The sequence below is a fragment of the Cynocephalus volans genome, chromosome 8 (genome assembly GCF_027409185.1).
Source record: "Cynocephalus volans isolate mCynVol1 chromosome 8, mCynVol1.pri, whole genome shotgun sequence".
In the NCBI taxonomy this organism is placed as follows: Eukaryota; Metazoa; Chordata; class Mammalia; order Dermoptera; family Cynocephalidae; genus Cynocephalus; species Cynocephalus volans.
Window position 1 is genome coordinate 42,714,645 of NC_084467.1, and position 18,625 is coordinate 42,733,269.

At 36.2% G+C, this 18,625-nt stretch overlaps 1 protein-coding gene across 1 annotated transcript in view; it reads left to right on the plus strand.

Moving 5' to 3' along the window:
• The first annotated feature begins 651 nt into the window (after nt 1-651).
• Nucleotides 652-18,625, plus strand: part of C8H1orf185 (chromosome 8 C1orf185 homolog) — a 44,895-nt gene continuing 26,921 nt past the window's right edge. The window contains exons 1-2 of the mRNA XM_063105751.1: nt 652-742; nt 17,162-17,267. Coding sequence (XP_062961821.1) covers nt 652-742; nt 17,162-17,267 — 197 coding nt within the window. The remainder of the gene's footprint in view (nt 743-17,161; nt 17,268-18,625) is intronic.

The window sequence follows — 18,625 nt, forward strand, 5'->3', positions numbered from 1 at the left end:
GCAGGTCCCTCTCTAAGGCATGGATAGATTCAGATTGCCTACAAAGCTGGGCTCTGTGACTCTGAGGCTTGAGACTAGGGGGCTGAGTTATAGCTGTGACTCAGATCCTGGAGGACAGGGCACAGCACTGGTCCACCTCCAGGGAAGAAAGGGTGCTCCAGAGGTTTGGACTCTGGGTTGCATGGCACAGCTGCAATTTTGGTACCAGAGACTATAGGGAACAGTGGCAACTCACATCCCAGGGATGTGAGGCATCATATAGTGATGATTCTGGACCCTCGGATGGTGGGACACGGTAGTATCCCAGGCTCTATAAGGACAAGTGCAGTGACAGTAAGGACTCATGAATGGCAAAGTGCAGTTGTTGTTTTGGCCCTGGGAGGCAGGGACCTGTGCAGAGCAATATCCACTCCCCAGGAAGGTTGAGTGCCTCAGCAGCTTAGACTCTAGGGGGCTAGTCCAGTTCCAGGGAAGCAGGGTGCTACAGTTGTTCAGCTTGGAGGACTGGGTGTTCCAGCTCAGCCAGTACTGTTTCCCTGGAACATGGGCTGCCATGTCGGCTCAGCCCTGGCAGGCATGGCTCCTTGGCTTAGCCAAGGCATCAATAATGCTGTGAAACAGGGCATTACTTCAGCTCCAGCACCAGGGATCATGACTGCTCTGGGCAACGAATGCATCAGATTTCCAGGAGGTGTCACTTCAGTTCTGGTGCCAGGGAATATGACTGCTCTGGACGGCCAAGGCACCATTTAATCAGAAAGTGGGGTGCCACTGCTTCCACTGTTGTGCTGGAGGGCAAAGTGCAGCAGTGGCCATGAGGGGTAGGGCACAGCAGTTTGGCCCCATGGAGTAGGGTGTAGCCGCAGCTTGCTCAGAGATGATGGGCCAGCAGGTGGAGGTGGTGCAAGGAAAACAAAGCCTCGGTGATAGAAGGGTGCATTTTCTACTCACCCCCAGAGTAGGAGGCACTCTATCAGTGGTTCCAGTTTCAAGATAGTGCAGCATAGTAGTAGCATGGGCCACAGGGGGCAGGGCACAGCACTAGCTCCTTCTGGAGGGGGCGGGGGGAGCACAGCTGTGTAGACTCTGGGAAGTTCCCTTAGCTGGTCTTAGTGTCTGTGAGTGCTGCAGGAGTCCCCAGTGACAAAGATTGTAGGTGGCCACAGTGGTGAGGGGGTTGCTGGGTTCCTCTTACTTACCTTTTCTCCACCGGGAGAAATCTCTCCTGGTTCTGAGATGGTCTCAACTGGGGGATGGGATAGCAGAGGTGAGGTTTTATTTCCCTTCTCCATGTGGCCATCCTGGGTTTTTGTGCTCTATAGGGTTTCCGCTACTCCTTTGATGTATTCCTGTTTTCTCCTTTAGTTATTTTCATCAAAATATAGTTGTTTATTTGTTGTCTTTGTGGGGGGAACAAGCACAGGGGCTTCTATTAGGCCATCTTACTAATGTCCTCCTCTTAAAATTTGAATTGAAGGTTTTTCAGAATAACATATTACAATTTATTAGCGGTAGCATCAGTATTATTTATATTTATATAATTGAGTTTCTCTCAGACATGTACTTAAATCTGAGGATAAACACTAGCATGGTGCTTTGAGAGGTTGATAACCTAATTAAAATAATGAACTGCTATGTATTTTATTCCTGTGTCAAAGCTATAAAAGCTTTTCTCAAAATCTATAAAATAAATTAATGCCCACCAGAGGATGCTGCAACTGCAAAAAGAAAAGCAAACAATGACGTTAGTGACATTACATCTTCCTAATTCAAGTCAGGGAAACTAATACTTAAGTGCTTATACTAGGCAGGAATGCACATTTATCTTTTGGCCCATGACCTTCTCACCTTGTGGAAGAAAGGTTACAATGAAGAGAATGTAGGTAAATTCAGAGTAAATTTGAGAGATAAAATTGGAAGAATGCTTTGGAGGTCAGCGGACTTCTTTTATTCTCTAGTGGTATCATAATGTTTAACATTTACTTCTACATCCTTAAACAAGACTCCCAAGTACTATAAAACAAATGCCAACAATGATTGAATCACTGACAAATATAGGCAATGTATCTTTCAAATTGACAATTGATATCTTTCTATGGATGATAGTATGAGAATACACATTCTCTTGAGGTATTATTTGCAATTTCCACCTGGTTATTAGGTGATTTCTTGAAGAAATTTATCAGTCTCGGAAAGTATCTTATTTTGCTTATGTGTTTGTTATTTGTCCCCTCCTACTAAATTATGAGCCCCAGGACCCTTGTCTTATTTACCACATTATTGCTGGCTTCTAGAACAGTGCTGGCACATAGTAGGCACACGGTAAATATTTGTGGAATTCATGAGTTTCACTTCCATTATGTAGTGAGTTTTCAAATGCAAGTATGAACCCTTCACAGTTAAATCCCTACTGTGTGCCAGGCAGCAAGCTAGATTTATTTAAAAATAAATTTATAAGTGTCAGGAGACATTAAAGTAAATAAAATGTGGCTCTTTTCCTTGAAGTACCAACAAAGTTTCAGCGAATTTTAGAAATATGTGTCTTCCCTGCTTTCACAAACAATTTAAAGTAACTTTCATAAAAGTCATATAAATAGAACTGATAAAGATATTAAAAATGAAAACTGGAAGGAGTAATGGAAAAGTCAAAATTTTAAAATTTGAGGGCTGGCTGGGTAGCTCAGTTGGTTAGTATGGTGTTGATAACACCACAAGTGATTTGATCCCCATACTGGCCAGCCACCAAAACAAACTGATAACACCAAGGTCCAGGATTCTATCTCTGTACTGGCCAACTGCCAATCAATCAATCAATATAAATAAAATAAAGTTTGAGTTAAAATAATTTCCATAATCAAGCAATCAAGCATGAATTTTAGCTTTGAACTTTCTAGTATGGAAAGCAAAGAAGTATGGAATATAAGGAACATTTAGAATTACGCAGTGAGGAAAAATGATTACAATGTGCAAGGTTGGATATGCTGATTATCCTGATATCCATCACATATTGCACACAGGTATTGATATTCAATGCTGTACCCCACAGATATGTACAATCAATGATGTTTCAAAAAATGTTTTTAATTAAAGAAATTTAAAAATATAATAATATAGTTGATGTTTAGATGATTATTCCCTAAATAATCATTTCTTTATTAGATCCTTGCTAAAAGATAAACATAATATTAAAATATATCTTATTAAATTAAAGGAATTCTATAGAAATACTAAATACTATTATCGTGGCTTAGAAATACTTTCTGGTAGTGTCACTTAATGTAAGTAATATTTGCTTTTATATCTTTACCATTTCACATTTCATTCATCTGTACTGACTTTGAGGAGCCAGATAGCAACCAGTTCAAGATAACTATCTGACAAGGATACAACACCGTCAATAACTTTTTGAAGGAAAATCAGTATATTTTATATGGCAGATATATAGGTGGTAAAGTAGATGATCTATTTTGACAATTAAGGAGGTTGACTTTTATTTTCACCAGATTAATAATAACATATATAATAACTCTTGCCAGCTTTGTATGTTTTTTCATTTTTATTAGCTCATGTAATCTTTCCAACAACCCCGTGAAGTAGAACCAGAGTTCAACTCAGAACTTCTGCCTTAAAGACTGATTTCTTTTCCACAAAGGCTGGCCCATCTTCCAAAAAAAAGATGAGTCCCAAGAACATCTATAACGATGACTACATTTTCTTTTGTTTTTTAAGTAAAAAAGGAGTTTCTGTTTGTATTTTTTGTTTGTTGCAATTGCAGTTTTTGTTATTGAACATGGAACAGCAATTTTTCACCTGAATTTTTATTGTAAAGAATTATTGTTACCATTTGGCATCAATATGAAAGACCTGACTATAGTTTCTGCCCATATGATTTTTAATGTCATGTCCAGACAGACCCTTTAGGATGAGTTAGCTATAAAATTTACCCACAGAAAACTGAAAACTCAGATTTAATAAATGAAATTACTTAGCATTATGCATTTAAAAAGTTTTCCATACATAGAAATACTGATTTTGACATACTTGATATTAAACTGTTTTTTCTGGTTTGTAATGGTAAGGCCAGGACATTAGCTTTAAAGCATGTAATGTTCTTTATGTCAGGAAAGTAACACAACTTACAACAAGGTCTCAGAGCTAGAACACATTTAAAAATATAATAAGAAGTAAAGATTCAGGATTGGCAAAATATTTTTTTTAATAGGAAATCTAGGTAGTTCCTATATTTAAACTAAAATTTAACTCTCAGCTTTCTGGAAGCCAAAATATAAAAGAAAATATGTCAGCTACATCATTCTTCTTGATAGAAGGATAGGCATTTAATTTCTCAAGTAGAATTTCATTTAGGGACTATTTGGTGATATGACAAGATACATCACCAATAAAAATCTTGTGTTAAGTCTAGTAACGTTTCTTGTCAGTTCATGCAAAAGCTGATCCAAAATATTTAAGAATAAATTTAAGAAGGAGGTTGGACTATCACCTTGTTTTATGGAAGGTTGAAATTTTATGCAATCCCTATAACTATAAGGTTTATAACATTTTTAAATGTGGGAGAAAACTCATACTTTTAGAGCATCTGATAAAGAAGGTCATCTGAAATTAAGGATAGTTGTAGATGGGGTTGAAAACTTGAGCAAAAGGAGAAAGTTTAGAATACCTGCAGTGGAGAAGAGGAGAACTAGCAGACTAAAAGTCTACATAAATTCATTGGATTTAATTTACTTTAAAAAATAAGCAAAACAGAAGTCACCAGAAAAATAATTGTTTCTAAAGCCTTACTGACTATCCATGTAAACTGTTAGATTACAGAATCTAGATCTATAGCCTCGAGAATAAAAAACAATATTTTTTTGATGAAATATGTAATGTACTAATAGGCCTATGATTTTAGACAGCTAAAGAGTTGCCCTTTTTTGAAAAAAATGGTAGATTATATCCTCTAACTACTGCTTTAGTGGCATCCCACAAATCCTGATACATTGTGTTTTTATTTTGTTGAAAATATTTTCTATTTTCCCTTGAGACTTCCTCCTTCTACTGACAGATTATTTGAAAATGTGCTATTTATAAGTTATAATAGTTTTCAACTATTTCTCAGTATTAGAGAATGTACCATGTGCACTTGAAAAGACTATAGAATATGTATTTTGCTGTTGTTGGGTTGAATATTTAATAAATATCAGTTAGATCCAGTTGATTGACGGTGATGACATCAACACATGGCTTCCAGGGTTTCCTGGAAGAGGAAAGAGCATGGAGAAAAATGCTTAGGAGGTTTTTATGACATCACTTCCACTCAAATTCCATTGGTTAGAACTCAGTCACATGGCTTCACCTAATGGTATGAGACGCTGGGACATGTAATATAGCTTTTTGCCTGGGAAGAAGAGGACAATGTATTTGGACAAATAGCCAGCAATCTCTTTCTGTTCTCTGGAAGATCTTGTATAAGATAAGAAATACTTGAATCATGGGTATACAGTAGAAATTGTACAGTTATTGGGGACTGCTGTTTTGTTTGGGGGAAATTTTGTAACTGCTGGTTCATTTTAATGGATACATGTTCATTTAGGTATTCTATTAGTTCTCAAGTCACTTTTCATAAGTGACTTTTTAGGTATATATCATTTTGTTTAAATTTTAAAATATATTAACATAAATTCGATGAAAGTATTGTCTTATTTTAATCTCAGCTGTATCTGTAATTATGTTTTCTTCATTTTTAATATTGCTTACCTATGCCTTCTATTTTTTCATTTGGTTAATCCACTAAAGTGTTGTTAATTTTGTTAGTATTTACCAAGAATCTTAATTTTTATTTCATTAATTTCTCTTCTTTATTATTTTCTTCCTCTGCTTTCTTTGGGTTTATTTTGCTGGTTGTTTTCAACTTGTTATTTGGATGCTATGCTCATTATTTTTCAATCTTCTTTTCTATTTTATGCATTTAGAACTATACATTTCCCTTAAATTTGGCTCCAGCTGTGTTGCTACCAGTATTTTTACATGTACTATTGTTATAGTCTAGTTCTATGTATTTTCTAGTTTCCACTGATTTCTTTAATGAATGAGTTATTTGCAATGTGATTTTAAATTTCCACAAGCATGAGAGTTTTTCATAGAGTATATTTTTGGTTATTAATTTAGAAAATAATTGTGGTATTGTCAGAGATAGTAGTATGTATAATAATAATGATTTATAAAACTTGTTGAGTCTTGCTTTTTGGCCTGTTATATGAATATTTGATTTGAGATGTCTTCCGTTTACTACGTTGTTAATTTCTTGCAATGTTATCTTATTTATTCCTTACTTTAATTCTATGAGATAGATAGTATGATTCCCATTTTTCAGGTGAAAACATTAAAATCCAACCAACATAATAACTATTTTTTCCAAGTTAGCAGATACAATTGGGCTTATCTCCAATCAAAGCAGGCACCAACTATAAACAGTCAGTATGCTCAACTTTATGTACTGGTTACATATCAGTCCTGCTTTTATTTCATTATAGATTTTTAGAACTCAGGATAAGGATTCATTCTTATTTTGAATAGTTTTTTATACCCCCTGCCCTTGGTGCCCTACTCAGTGTTTCACACGTATCTGGTGTTCAACAGGTATTTGTTGAATTGGAGTAAACCATTTATAAACACCATAAACCTGATTGTGAAATCTGGCAAAACTCCAAAAGACCAACATAAACAATTAGTGAATACTCAAAAATAAGGCAGAAATACTCAAAAAGTGAAGCTGGAAGCATTGCAAAAAGTAACCTGCAAATACTCCTGATACAAATACTGAGTAATTCTCGATATATATGTATGTGTGTGTGTGTGTGTATATATAAGTATGTATGTATATGTATATATGTATGTGTATATATGTATATGTGTATATATACATAATACATATTTTATATAGAAAACAGACAACAAAACAATAAATAAAGAGTATATATATATATATGGACAGAGGGGCTGAGGAAGAGGAACCTACAAAGGCAGTGAAGGTATAGACAGAGAAATAGGAGGAAAACAAAGTGAATTTAAATTACAGACACTGAGAGAGAGAAGTAAATCGATAGTGACTTTTTGAATTAGTGTTAATGAAGTTATTAATCACCTTGGAAATAGAGATTACAAGGAAGTAAAAATTTTTTATTTTAAAAATTTTGGCTATAAATGGTAAGAAAAGGATCATTTGTAAGCTGGAGGGTGCTGTGGATAGGGAGAGAATTTTGTTTTCAGATGGAAGAGTCATAAGGTTAAGATGTAATCTCTTCAATTAGCCATTTCTTACATGCTGTAAGATTCAGCTCAGGTATCATCTCTAGAAAACTGTTCCTGCACAGGGTCAAACTGCCTTTGTTGTCATAGCACTGTAAATAGGTTATTATCATAACACTTAGAATATTTTAAGGAACATATCTGTTTAAATGTTTTGTCCCATTTGGTTTTTTTTTCTTTTGTCGCTTGTGCTTTTGGGATCACGTTCATAAAATCTGTGCCAAGACATAGTTCCTGAAGTGTTTTACCTATATTTTCCCTTATTAATTTTACAGGTTCAGATCTTATACTTAAGTCTTTAATCCATTTTGAGTTGAATTTAGTATATGGTGAGAGGTGCATGTCTAGTTTCATTCTTCTACTTATGAATATCCAAGTTTCCCAGCACCATTTATTGAAGATGCAGTCTTTTCCCCAATGTATGTTTTTGTTCCCTTTGTCAAATATCAGATGGCTGTAAGCCTGAGGGGTGATTTATGGGTTCTCTATTCTGCTCCACTGGTCCAAGTGTCTATTTTTATACAGTACCATGCTGGTTTGGTTACTATAGCTTTGTAGTATAGTTTGAAGTCAGGTAGTGTTATGCCTCCAGCTTTATGTTTTTTGCTCAAGATTGCTTTGGCTATTTGGGGTCTTTTGTTGTTCCATATGAATGTTGAGATTGTTTTTTCCATTTCTGTGAAGAACGTCATTGGTATTTTGATGGGGATTGCATTGAATCTGTAGATCGCTTTGGGTAGTATAGACATTTCCACAGTGTTAATTCTTTCAATCTAAGAGCATGGAATGTCTTTCCATTGTTTTGTGTCTTCTTTAATTTTTTTCAATAGTGGTTTGTAGTTCTCATTGTAGAGATCTTTCACCTCCTTGGGTAAATTCACTCCTAGGTTTTGTTTTGGTTTGGTTTGGTTTTTTTGTGACTGTTGTAAATGGGCTTACTTTCTTGATTTCTCTTTCTGTTAGCTCATTATTGGAGAATATAAATACAACTGATTTGGGGGCATTTACTTTGTATCCTGCAACATTACTGAAACTATTAACCAGCTCTAGGAGTTTTTTGAGAGAGTCTTAGGTTTTTCTATATATATTATCATGTCATCCGCAAACAGGGACAGTTTGACTTCATCTTTTCCAATCTGTATGTCCTTTATTTCTTTCTCTTGCCTGATTGCTCTGGCTAGTACCTCCAGTACTGTGTTAAATAGAAGTGGTGAGAGTGGGCATCCTTGTCTGTTTCCTGTTCTTAAGAGAAAAGTCTTCAGTTTTTCCCTATTCAGAATGATACCAGCAGTGGGCTTGTCATAGATGGCTTTTATTGTTTTGAGATATTTTCCTTCTATACCAAATTTGTTGAGAGTACTGAAAAGCTTCTGCACAGCAAAGGAAACAATCAAGCGAGTGAAGCAAGAACCTATAGAGTGTGAGAAAATTTTTGCTAACCATGCATCTGACAAGAGATTAATATCTAAAATATACAAGGAGCTCAAGCTTATACAGTAAAAAACAAATAACCCAATTAAAAAATGGGCAAAGTAACTGAATAGACATTTTTCAAAGGAAGACATACAAATGTCCAATAGGTACATGAAAAAATGCTCAACATCACTGGTCATCAGGAAAATGCAAATTAAAACCACATTGAGATATCATCTCACCCCAGTTAGACTGGCTATAATCAAAAACAATGAGAATAACAAATGCTGGCAAGGATGCAGAGAGAGGGAACACTACTGTGCTTTTGGTGGGACTGTAAATTAGTACAACCACTTTGGAAAACAATTTGGAGGTTTCTCACACAACTACAGATAGATCTTCCATATGGTCCAGCAATCCCATTTCTGGGTATATACCCAGAGCAATGGAAATCATCATGTCAAAGGTATACCTGCACTCCCATGTTCATCACAGCTCTATTCACAATAGCCAAGACATGAAACCAACTTAAACGTCCATCAACAGATGACTGGATAAGGAAACTGTGGTATATATACACCATAGAATACTACTCTGCCATAAAAATGAATGAAATTCTCCTATTTGCAACAACATGGATGAGCTTGGAGAAACTTATGTTGAGTGAAATAAGCAAAGCACGAGGGATAAATGCCATATGTGCTCTCTCATTAGTGGGAGCTAAGAGAGAAAGAAGAAAGGAAAGAAAGACCACAGTGGAGTGTTAGACTTGCAGAGGGAGAGAACATACCTAGGGATACAAAGTGGAGTGGGGAAAGGGGGATGGGGAGGGAGGTTGGGGATAATTGAGAGGATAATTGGGTGGGGGACACAGGGTATAATCACAATTTATGGTAATGGACATGCTGCCAGTATGGATCTGGCCATCACATCTTAGGCACGAGTGGTGACAATTTGCTTTGTACCCCATGAATATTCATAACCAATAAAAACAAAACAAAATATTTTTTTAAAAGTAAAATAAATAAATGTTTTGTCCCCTTCCACATTGAAAGCTCCATGATCATGTGTTACTTATCTTTGAATCACCAATTCTTGACACGGATTTGGCAATTGAATGTTCTCTGGCCATGTTTAGCTTATGGACCCATTTTCTTTTTTTTTAACTTTCTCCTTTTTTTCTATATATCTTCCTATGTCTTATTTTGTACTTATTTCTTATATTATAAAACTTTAAAAAATATATATGCATCCTTTCTACTAAGCAGTTTACTTCTTGAGGGGAAGAAACTTATATTATTCATTTTTTTAATACTAGTATCTGGCACAGTGCCTATCATTCATTCATTGAATATTCAATCATTTCTTGAGTGACCAGTCGTTATTCTAAACTATGAGAATACCATCGTGAAAAATACTTATTTTCTAGTGGAGGAAGACAGACAGTAGACAATAAAACAATAAGTAAAGAAGATTATTTATGATAATAATTATTAAAGACAAAGAAACAGGATGATATGATAAAGTGACTGTTGAAAGTGAGGAGTCACTACTTTAGATAGGCTACTTAAGGGTAAAGTCAAGAAAGTAAAAATACTACCTTTGTGGGCCGAGCCCGTGGCGCACTTGGTAGAGTGCTGCGCTGGCAGCGCGGCGACGCTCCCACCGCGGGTTCGGATCCTATATAGGACTGACCAGTGCACTCACTGGCTGAGTGCCGGTCACGAAAAAACGAAAAAAAAAAAAAAATACTACCTTTGTATATAATATTGCTTTATAATATATATTGACTAAACCTTCAGAGTGCAAGCAGAACTAAATGACCGGAATCAAGCCTTTTCATCTTACAAATTGATTTAGAGAGAAAGTGTGACTTTTGAAGTTATTAACAAACGTGTGATTTGTCATTCCCTTGGTAAAATGGTTTGGAAACTTTCAGATTCTTTATACCTCATTGAAATTCCCCTGACATGCAAATGATCTATTTAAACCAGGGACTGGAATTGCATACTAATTACACCTATTTTCTGGTCCTAATGGAGGGATTTACAAAAGGAGGGTAGGCAGGAGGGCAGAGATCCTCAGGAGGTAAAAGGCAAGTGGGCTATAAACACACTGATAAAAATAGGGAGGGTGCTACAAGGAGATGTGTAGCATCTAAGTAAAGGAGTCAGGAATTACACATGAAGCTTCAAAATTTTTTCACAGATTTTTCTAAGGTATTTACGGTAGAAAATTTGAATATACAGAAAAGTCTAGAGTGAAAATTTTACCTATAAGCCATTCCCCCAGGAATAACCAATGTTGATATTTTTCAATATACAAGTATGATTCCCTCTTTTTTCTCTTTATTTTTATAAAATTGAGATCATATTATTTTATATTTTTTAAATATTTGAGAAAAACAGAACATAAAAGAATAGGACAAAGACTAACAAACACCCATGTAATCTCCTTCTAAATGATAATTTTTTTGGCCATATAAGCTTCAGATCTTTAGTTTTTCTAAGAATGAAACATTACAAATAAAATCTAAGTTTATGGGCCGGCCCTCTGGCTCACCTGGGAGGGTGTGGCGCTGGTAGCGCCGAGGCTGTGGGTTCGGATCCTATATAGGGATGGCCGGTGCGCTCACTGGCTGAGCGTGGTGCGGACCACACCATGCCAAGGGTTGTGATCCCCTTACCAGTAAAAAAAAAAAAAAAAAAAAAAAATCTAAGTTTATGTTCCACTCACAGCCCCATTCCCCTCATTTTCCTCCAGGAGACAACTAATGTCATGAATTTGATGTATAAATGCTTTTATTACATTTACTTGTAAAAAAAAAAGAATCATTTTTTGTTTTCTTTCCATGCATATAAATGGAATCAGTACAGCACTGGAATCACTGAGTATAAATTTCTGGAGCCTGTTTTTTCCACCGAATGTTATGTTTTTCAGTCCTACTCATGCTGATACATACAGATCTAATTTATGCATAAGTCATTCTTTCCCATTGCTGTATAATATTTTCTTTCCTTTAATCAATTCAACTTTTAATCTATCCATTCAACTATGAATAGGCATTTGAACAGTTTCCAATTTGTAGGCTATCTCAAATAGTGCTGCAATAAACATTCTAATACATATTTTTGTGAACATACATGTTCTTCAGTTGAGTATATGCCTAAGAGTTGAATTTCTGGGTAATAGGGTATGCATATGTTCATCTTTAATAGCAACACCGAACAGTTTTCAAAAGTGTTGTATCAAATTACATTCCCACCAGCAGTGAATGAGAGTTTAGGCTACTCTGCTTCCCTGCCAACACTTGATATTTTCTATCTTTTTTGTTTTAGGCATTGTTACTCATGTAGTGGTCAGAGTATCTCATTGTGGTTTAATTTTCATTTTTCTGATGATTAATAAAGTTTTCATGTTTATTGGCCATTTAGATATTCACTTTCATGATACCCTTAAATCTTTAATATTCATACTTAACTATTTTTCTAACAAAATCTAAAGATATCCAGTGTCTCTATTCTTTACCCAATATAGTTAAGTAAGGATCTTAGCAATATTTAATTTACTATTTCCCCATTTACCAGCTGTATGCCTTTGAGAAACAATAGTACTTAACTCACATGGTGCTGTGAGAATTAAATAAGTTAATATATATAAGGCACTTTGAACAATACCTGGCAATACCTAACAAATGCTAGATGTTGTTGTTGTTATTATCAGTGGAAAGATAGGTTACATAATCAAGGAATAGAATAGAGAGTCCAGAAAAAGACTGACACAAACCATAGCTAATTTATAATTTATTTTTTAGAAAGTTGCAAAGGCACTCAATGGAAAAGGCACTTTTCAACAAATGGTGTTGGAATCTTTGGATATCCATATGCAATAGAAAAAACCTTGGCCCATACCTAATACTTTATACAAAAATTAATCTAAAATGGGTCGTAAGTTAAATGTAAAACATTAAACTATTAAACTTCTATAGGAAAACATCAGAGAAAATCTTTATGACCCAGGTTAGGCAAAGAGTTCTTAAACAGGACCCATAAGCACAATCCATAAAAGAAAAAAGTCAATAAATTGGATATCACCAAAAGTAATACGTTTTGCTCTATAAAAGACACTAAGAGAATTTAAAAGATAAATCACAGACTGAGAGAAAATACCTCCAAATCATATATCTGACCAAGGACTTGTACCCAGAAAATACAAAGAATTCTCAAAACTTAGCAAAACTTTGAACAGATATTTCGCTGAAGAAGGTACATGGATGGCAAATAAGCACATGGAAAGATGCTCAACATTATTATTCACTAAGGAAATGCAAATTAAAACCACAATGAGGTACCACTAAACATCTGTTAGAATGACTAAAGTGAAACTGACAATACCAAGTGGTGGTGATGATACAGAGCTACTGGAAGAAACTGTTGTATACTGCTGGTTGGTAAGCAAGACAGTACATCCATTTTAGAAAGGAGTTTGGCAGTTTCTTATAAATTTGAATATGTTCTTGTTACATGACCCCAGTGAAATAATAACTTATGTTCAAACAAAGACCTGTATCCAAGTATATAGTAACTTTATTCCTCATCACCCAGAGTTGGACACAACCCAGATGTCTTTCATCTGGGGAATAAACAAACCATGGTACGTGTATAAAATGGAATATTACTCAGCAATAAAAAGAAAGGAATTACTGATACGTGGGCCAACATGGATGAAACTCAAAAGTATTATGCTGACTAAAAAAAGCCAGACTTGAAAGGCCACCTGCTGTATGATTGCATTTATATGACGTTCTGGAAAAGGGAAAAGTGTAAGAATGGAAGATAATCAGTAGTTGCCAGCATTTACTGTGTGACCCCAAAGAGGCAGTATGAGGAAATTTGGTGGGATGATGGAACTTTTCTGTAACTTGGTTGTGGTGGTGAATAAACGCTCTTTTATAAGTATTCGACGAATCTTATAGAACTGCACACCAAAAAATTGTGAATTTTACTAATGTAAATGTAAAAAAAAGTTTTAACATAAGAAAATCATTAGGTTATGTCTCTGAGTATCACTCCTCTGCTACTTCTCTGTTCTCTCATTTGGAACTCCTTTTCGTCTTATGTTATATGTACACTCTTAAACTTTTCCATGTCTCATAATAATTTCTTTATCATGTTTTTCATTTCTTTATATAATTGGGTGAATTTCTTATTATTATCTTTCATTTCATTAATTCTTTGTTTTCAAAAAACAGTTTATTCCATTTATAAATTTTTGGAATTTTCTTTTCTGAGAGACCTCATTGCCCCTTTTTTAAAATTGGTCTTTTGTTGGTGGCTCAGGACTCTCTTCTCTCAGAGATTTCAGTAACATAGATTCATTCATTGTGCCAGAGGATGGTTTGGACGAGGTCTTGTCTCAGCGATCTTGTCTGTTTCTTCTGGCTAATTTTAGCTTCCAGATCTCAGAGCCCAGCATGCCCCTACTTGTTTCTCTGTGTTGCTTTTCTTTTTTTGTCTATAGAGATCCTTATCTTAAATTTGAGAACAACTGTGTTTATAGTTTTTTAAAATATTGATTTTATCTCTTATGCTTTCATCATTTAATATTAGCTGTTATTTCCTCACACCACTGAATTATCTAGTCCGAAAGATCAATAGTGTCAGGATTGAGAAACTTTGCACTAAATAATTAAAGAATACTATATTTTCCTTGTAAAACATCATCATAAGTTATTTAATTGACTTCTTCATTTGGGGTACTTAGAGGTTTTTGCATTAGAAGTACAACTTTGATAAATAGCCTTATATAACTTTTCTGGTACCATTTCTGAACTCAAAAAAAAAAAAAAAACAACTAAGATTTGAGAGGCAGTATCTTGAACCTGGAAATTGCTTAGGAAACAACAAAAGTATGGAAACAACAAAGTCATTATCATGTTGTATCCTTAGTGGAACTTGATGATGTGTTCATACAAAAAGAAATTCAGTTAGTTTTATACTTCTCAATGCTTATTCCTACTCCTCAGTTGTCTTACGGCCCTTCAAATTCTGTATAGCCTTCTGTGAAAGCTTTCTACAATTTGCTTAAGTAGCAGATTTCAGAATCTTAATGAAGACTTGACCACCTGGCTATAATTCCCTCATGCTTTCATTATTCCTAATTCTTTTTAGTACATATCAGCATTAAGATGATTGGGAGCAGGGATAAAATAATAGAAAAAAAAGAGGACTGACTTTAATATGCTGCATAACCTTAATTCAGTTGCTTCTTTGATGTGGGCCTCAATTTTCCTATCTGTAAAATGAAGGAGTAATACCATATAATTCCTATAGGCTTTTCCAATTATAAAATTTTTAATATGCTATTATTTTATGTTGCTTTCATTTAACTTTTAACCATAATCTTTCACAGTCCCTGACATAAAGTAGAGATAAAACTTTTAGAGATTTCCAAGATTTTTTTAAAAAAATTTTCATTGAATCATAATTGATTATACATATTTTGGGAGTTCAACATTGACATATGTTGATCAAATCAATATTACTAGCATACATATTTTTACAAATTGTACTTATTCTTTACCCCTCTTGTCCAATCTCTCCCCATCCACCTCTCCTTGCCCCCTCCCCTCTCTAATTACCCTAGATTTCATCTCTCCTTAAAGAGTAATGGTTACTCTGTTGATTGGTTGCCTAGATGATCTGTCCAATGCTGAGAGGTGTGTTCAAGTCCCTCAATATTATCGTAGAGCAGATGCTTCTTCTGTCACTCTGGAATGGGCTTTGTGGAGAGAGACATCCTCTTCTTTTCTTTGGTCTCTGCTGGTGACTCTCCTTGTGTCAATGCACTCCAGTGGCTGGCAGACCATCTGTGTGGTGGTTGTGGTGTCTAGCCACTTTCACAGCAGCTGTGGTTACTGTGGTGGCTGTGGTGGGCCACCCACACGGATGTGATGTTTTTGGCATGCTCCTTGGCACTGGTGGTGTGCCTGGTTGTGGGGGGGGGGCATCCAGGCCCCAAGGTGCTGGTGGTGTGTCTGGTTGTGGGAGGGGGGATCTGGTCCCCACTCCATGCCTCAGGACTCCAGGCAGGCCCCAACGTGCTGGTGGTGTGCCTGGCCCGGAACTAATTTTTTGTCCTTTGCTTACTTCTAAATTGGTGGAACTTCCTGTGAGGACCAGTACTTGACCTGTGTGGTTTGGCTAAATTGCTGCTTTGCTGCTGATTCCCTAGGGAAGGCTTTTTGTGCAGCTCAAGTTTTAATGGTTGACTTTATAGGTACTTCCGGCTCTCCAGAGACCCAGTGTACCTGGGTTGTGTAGAAACTCTGATCTGGTCCTGAGTCTTTTCATCACATTGCACCCCATGCAATTCTATGTTCCTGACCAGTTTCCTCCGAGTGGTCCTTCGCTGATTGGGGTGCTGGTCAGCTGTCCTTGCTGTGTCCCAGTGATCCCCCAATGAGCCCATCTCCCCCACTGCCCATCCTGCAAACACTTCTGATGGGACAGGCTGTGCGCCAGTCCCTTGAGATGACTCACTGGCCTCTGAGTGGCTCCTTTTTTCAGTTGTTGTGGCTCATTGTTCCTAACTGGGTCTACAGGAACCCTATTAGTGGTCTTGCTGCTCAGGGGGCCACTAAGGCCCTCTTCTCCCCTGCTGCCTCCAAGCAACTTCATCCAAAGGGCATGGCTGCAGTTTTTGCCAGCTCCTGCTCCATGTGCTCAGCAGCTCCAGACTTAAAGTGACCACAGCATGAAATGGTCAGAGCAGGTTTTTTCTTTCTCTCATCGTGGCTTTTCCCGCCTTCATGAACTCTGTAGGTCTCTGCTTCTCTTCCCCTGAGCTCTAGCAGCCACAGCATGGCTGTTGTTGCTTTTCTGTAATTGTAAATTGGTTGATTTGTGGGAGAGAGTGACACTGGGGACTGTCTATTCCACCATCTTGACCAGAAACTCTGATTTCCAAGATCTTAAACAGTCCCCTTATTTGTTACTTTATTAGCCTCATCTGCTTTCTTATACTGACTGATACTACAAATCTTAAAATGAAAAATGTCTTATATGCTGGAGGACTTCCAGGAGTGATACTAGAGGAATCACAAAAATTCATAGCTGGACTAGGAAGGGAGAAAACCAGATAAAAAATAAAAGAAGGATGTAGCAGCTGTAGAAAAACAAACGAAACCTAGGTTTCAAATCCTGGCTGAGTCAGAGAAATGTGCCCTGGGTCCTATCAGCAGGAGGCCATTTGTAACACTATAACTTAGAGCCTTGAAGTTTATTAGAACTATACAGGACTAGAACTCAGTTTTCCTAATCTCCTGGTTAATGTCTTAATGCTATACTATGTCATATTATTTGAATTATTATATCATTTAGTTTTACTTAGAGAATGGAGATGCACGCACGAAATAATCTTTTATAATTTATTTGTATAGGTTTTTTTAACCACTTAACCTATTTTCTGGCTGCTGGTGCTGTTACTTTGGGAATTGGTTTCTTTGCTTTGGCATCAGCTTTGTGGTTCCTGATTTGCAAACGAAGGTAAGGTTTATTTGAATATTTGTTTAACTTTTTTTCTTTTAAAAAATTCAGTGAAGGACTTTTTCAGATGGTATCAAACTTGAATAACTGCGATGTATTGATTCTGTAATTTGGGATTTGGTTATAGACCCTTTGGCTGGGGAGAGGAGGCTTTACATGTTTTAAATAGCTTGAAAAAAGAAGTACTAGAGTAATATAATAACAATCTTCAGGTGTATTACTCTTTTTCTGTTACTTATAACAAAATACCAGAATGTGGATAATTTATAAAGAAACAATACTTTTGCTTACAGTTTCAGAGGCTGGGAAGTCCAAAGTCCGGGGAACACATCTGGTGAGGTGACTACACAGTGATGCAGGGTATCACATGGCAAGAGTGGCAGAGAAGAGAGACTCTCACGTGCTCTCCTTTTAAAGCCCTCAGAACCACGCACATGACCACCATTAAACCATCGATGAATTAATTCATTTACTAGGGCACAATCTTCACAATCTACTCATCTCTTCAAGTCCCCACCTTTTAATTACCACAATAGGATTTCCCACCTTCAACAGTTACAGTGGGGATTAAGCTTCAATGAGTTTGGGGGGACATTCAATCTATAATGTCTTGCATTAAAATTTTGAGGAATAGCGAGATCTATTTTATTTTCCAGAAGACATGGGTGTGATTATAATAGAAGGCTAAAATTTTTTAAAAAATTTCCAACTCCCAACATAGAGGTTAAAAACATTACTGAGAGGGAAAGACACTTTCTCTAGGAGATGCTGTATTCAAGAAAAGAGCTGACAGAATCCTGTGGTATGGTCTAAAAGTAGTCTCTTGCCAGAAACAGAAAAAAAGATTACTTGACACATTAGTTCCTTTTAAGCATAAAATTTGTTGTTTCTAATTATTTGACCAGTTCACTATTTGCATTGCATAATGTTTAAGAAATATAAATTGTAACATGATCTCCTCACATACTCTTGCAGTGCTCCCTATCTCAGCAAATGAATACATACTATCCATTTACATGCACAAATCAGAAACCTAGAAATTATTCATTTATTTGTTCTGCCAACAAATATTTATTGTGTGTCTGCCATTGTTCTATGTACTGAGGATACAACTGTGAACGAATCAGACAGGATTCCTGTTTCATAGATTTTCAGTGCCACTGGCAGGGGATAGACAATGAAAAAATAGATAAAGTGGTCAGGGAATGTGTATACAATTAGGTTCTTATTTAAAATGAGACCTGAGTTAAAAGGAGCCAGCCATACAAAGACCTTGTGCAAGAAGAGCTTTCTAAACTGAAAGCATAGGAAGTACAAAGATCCCAAAGTGGGAATGATCTCGGTATAGTTCAAGAAAC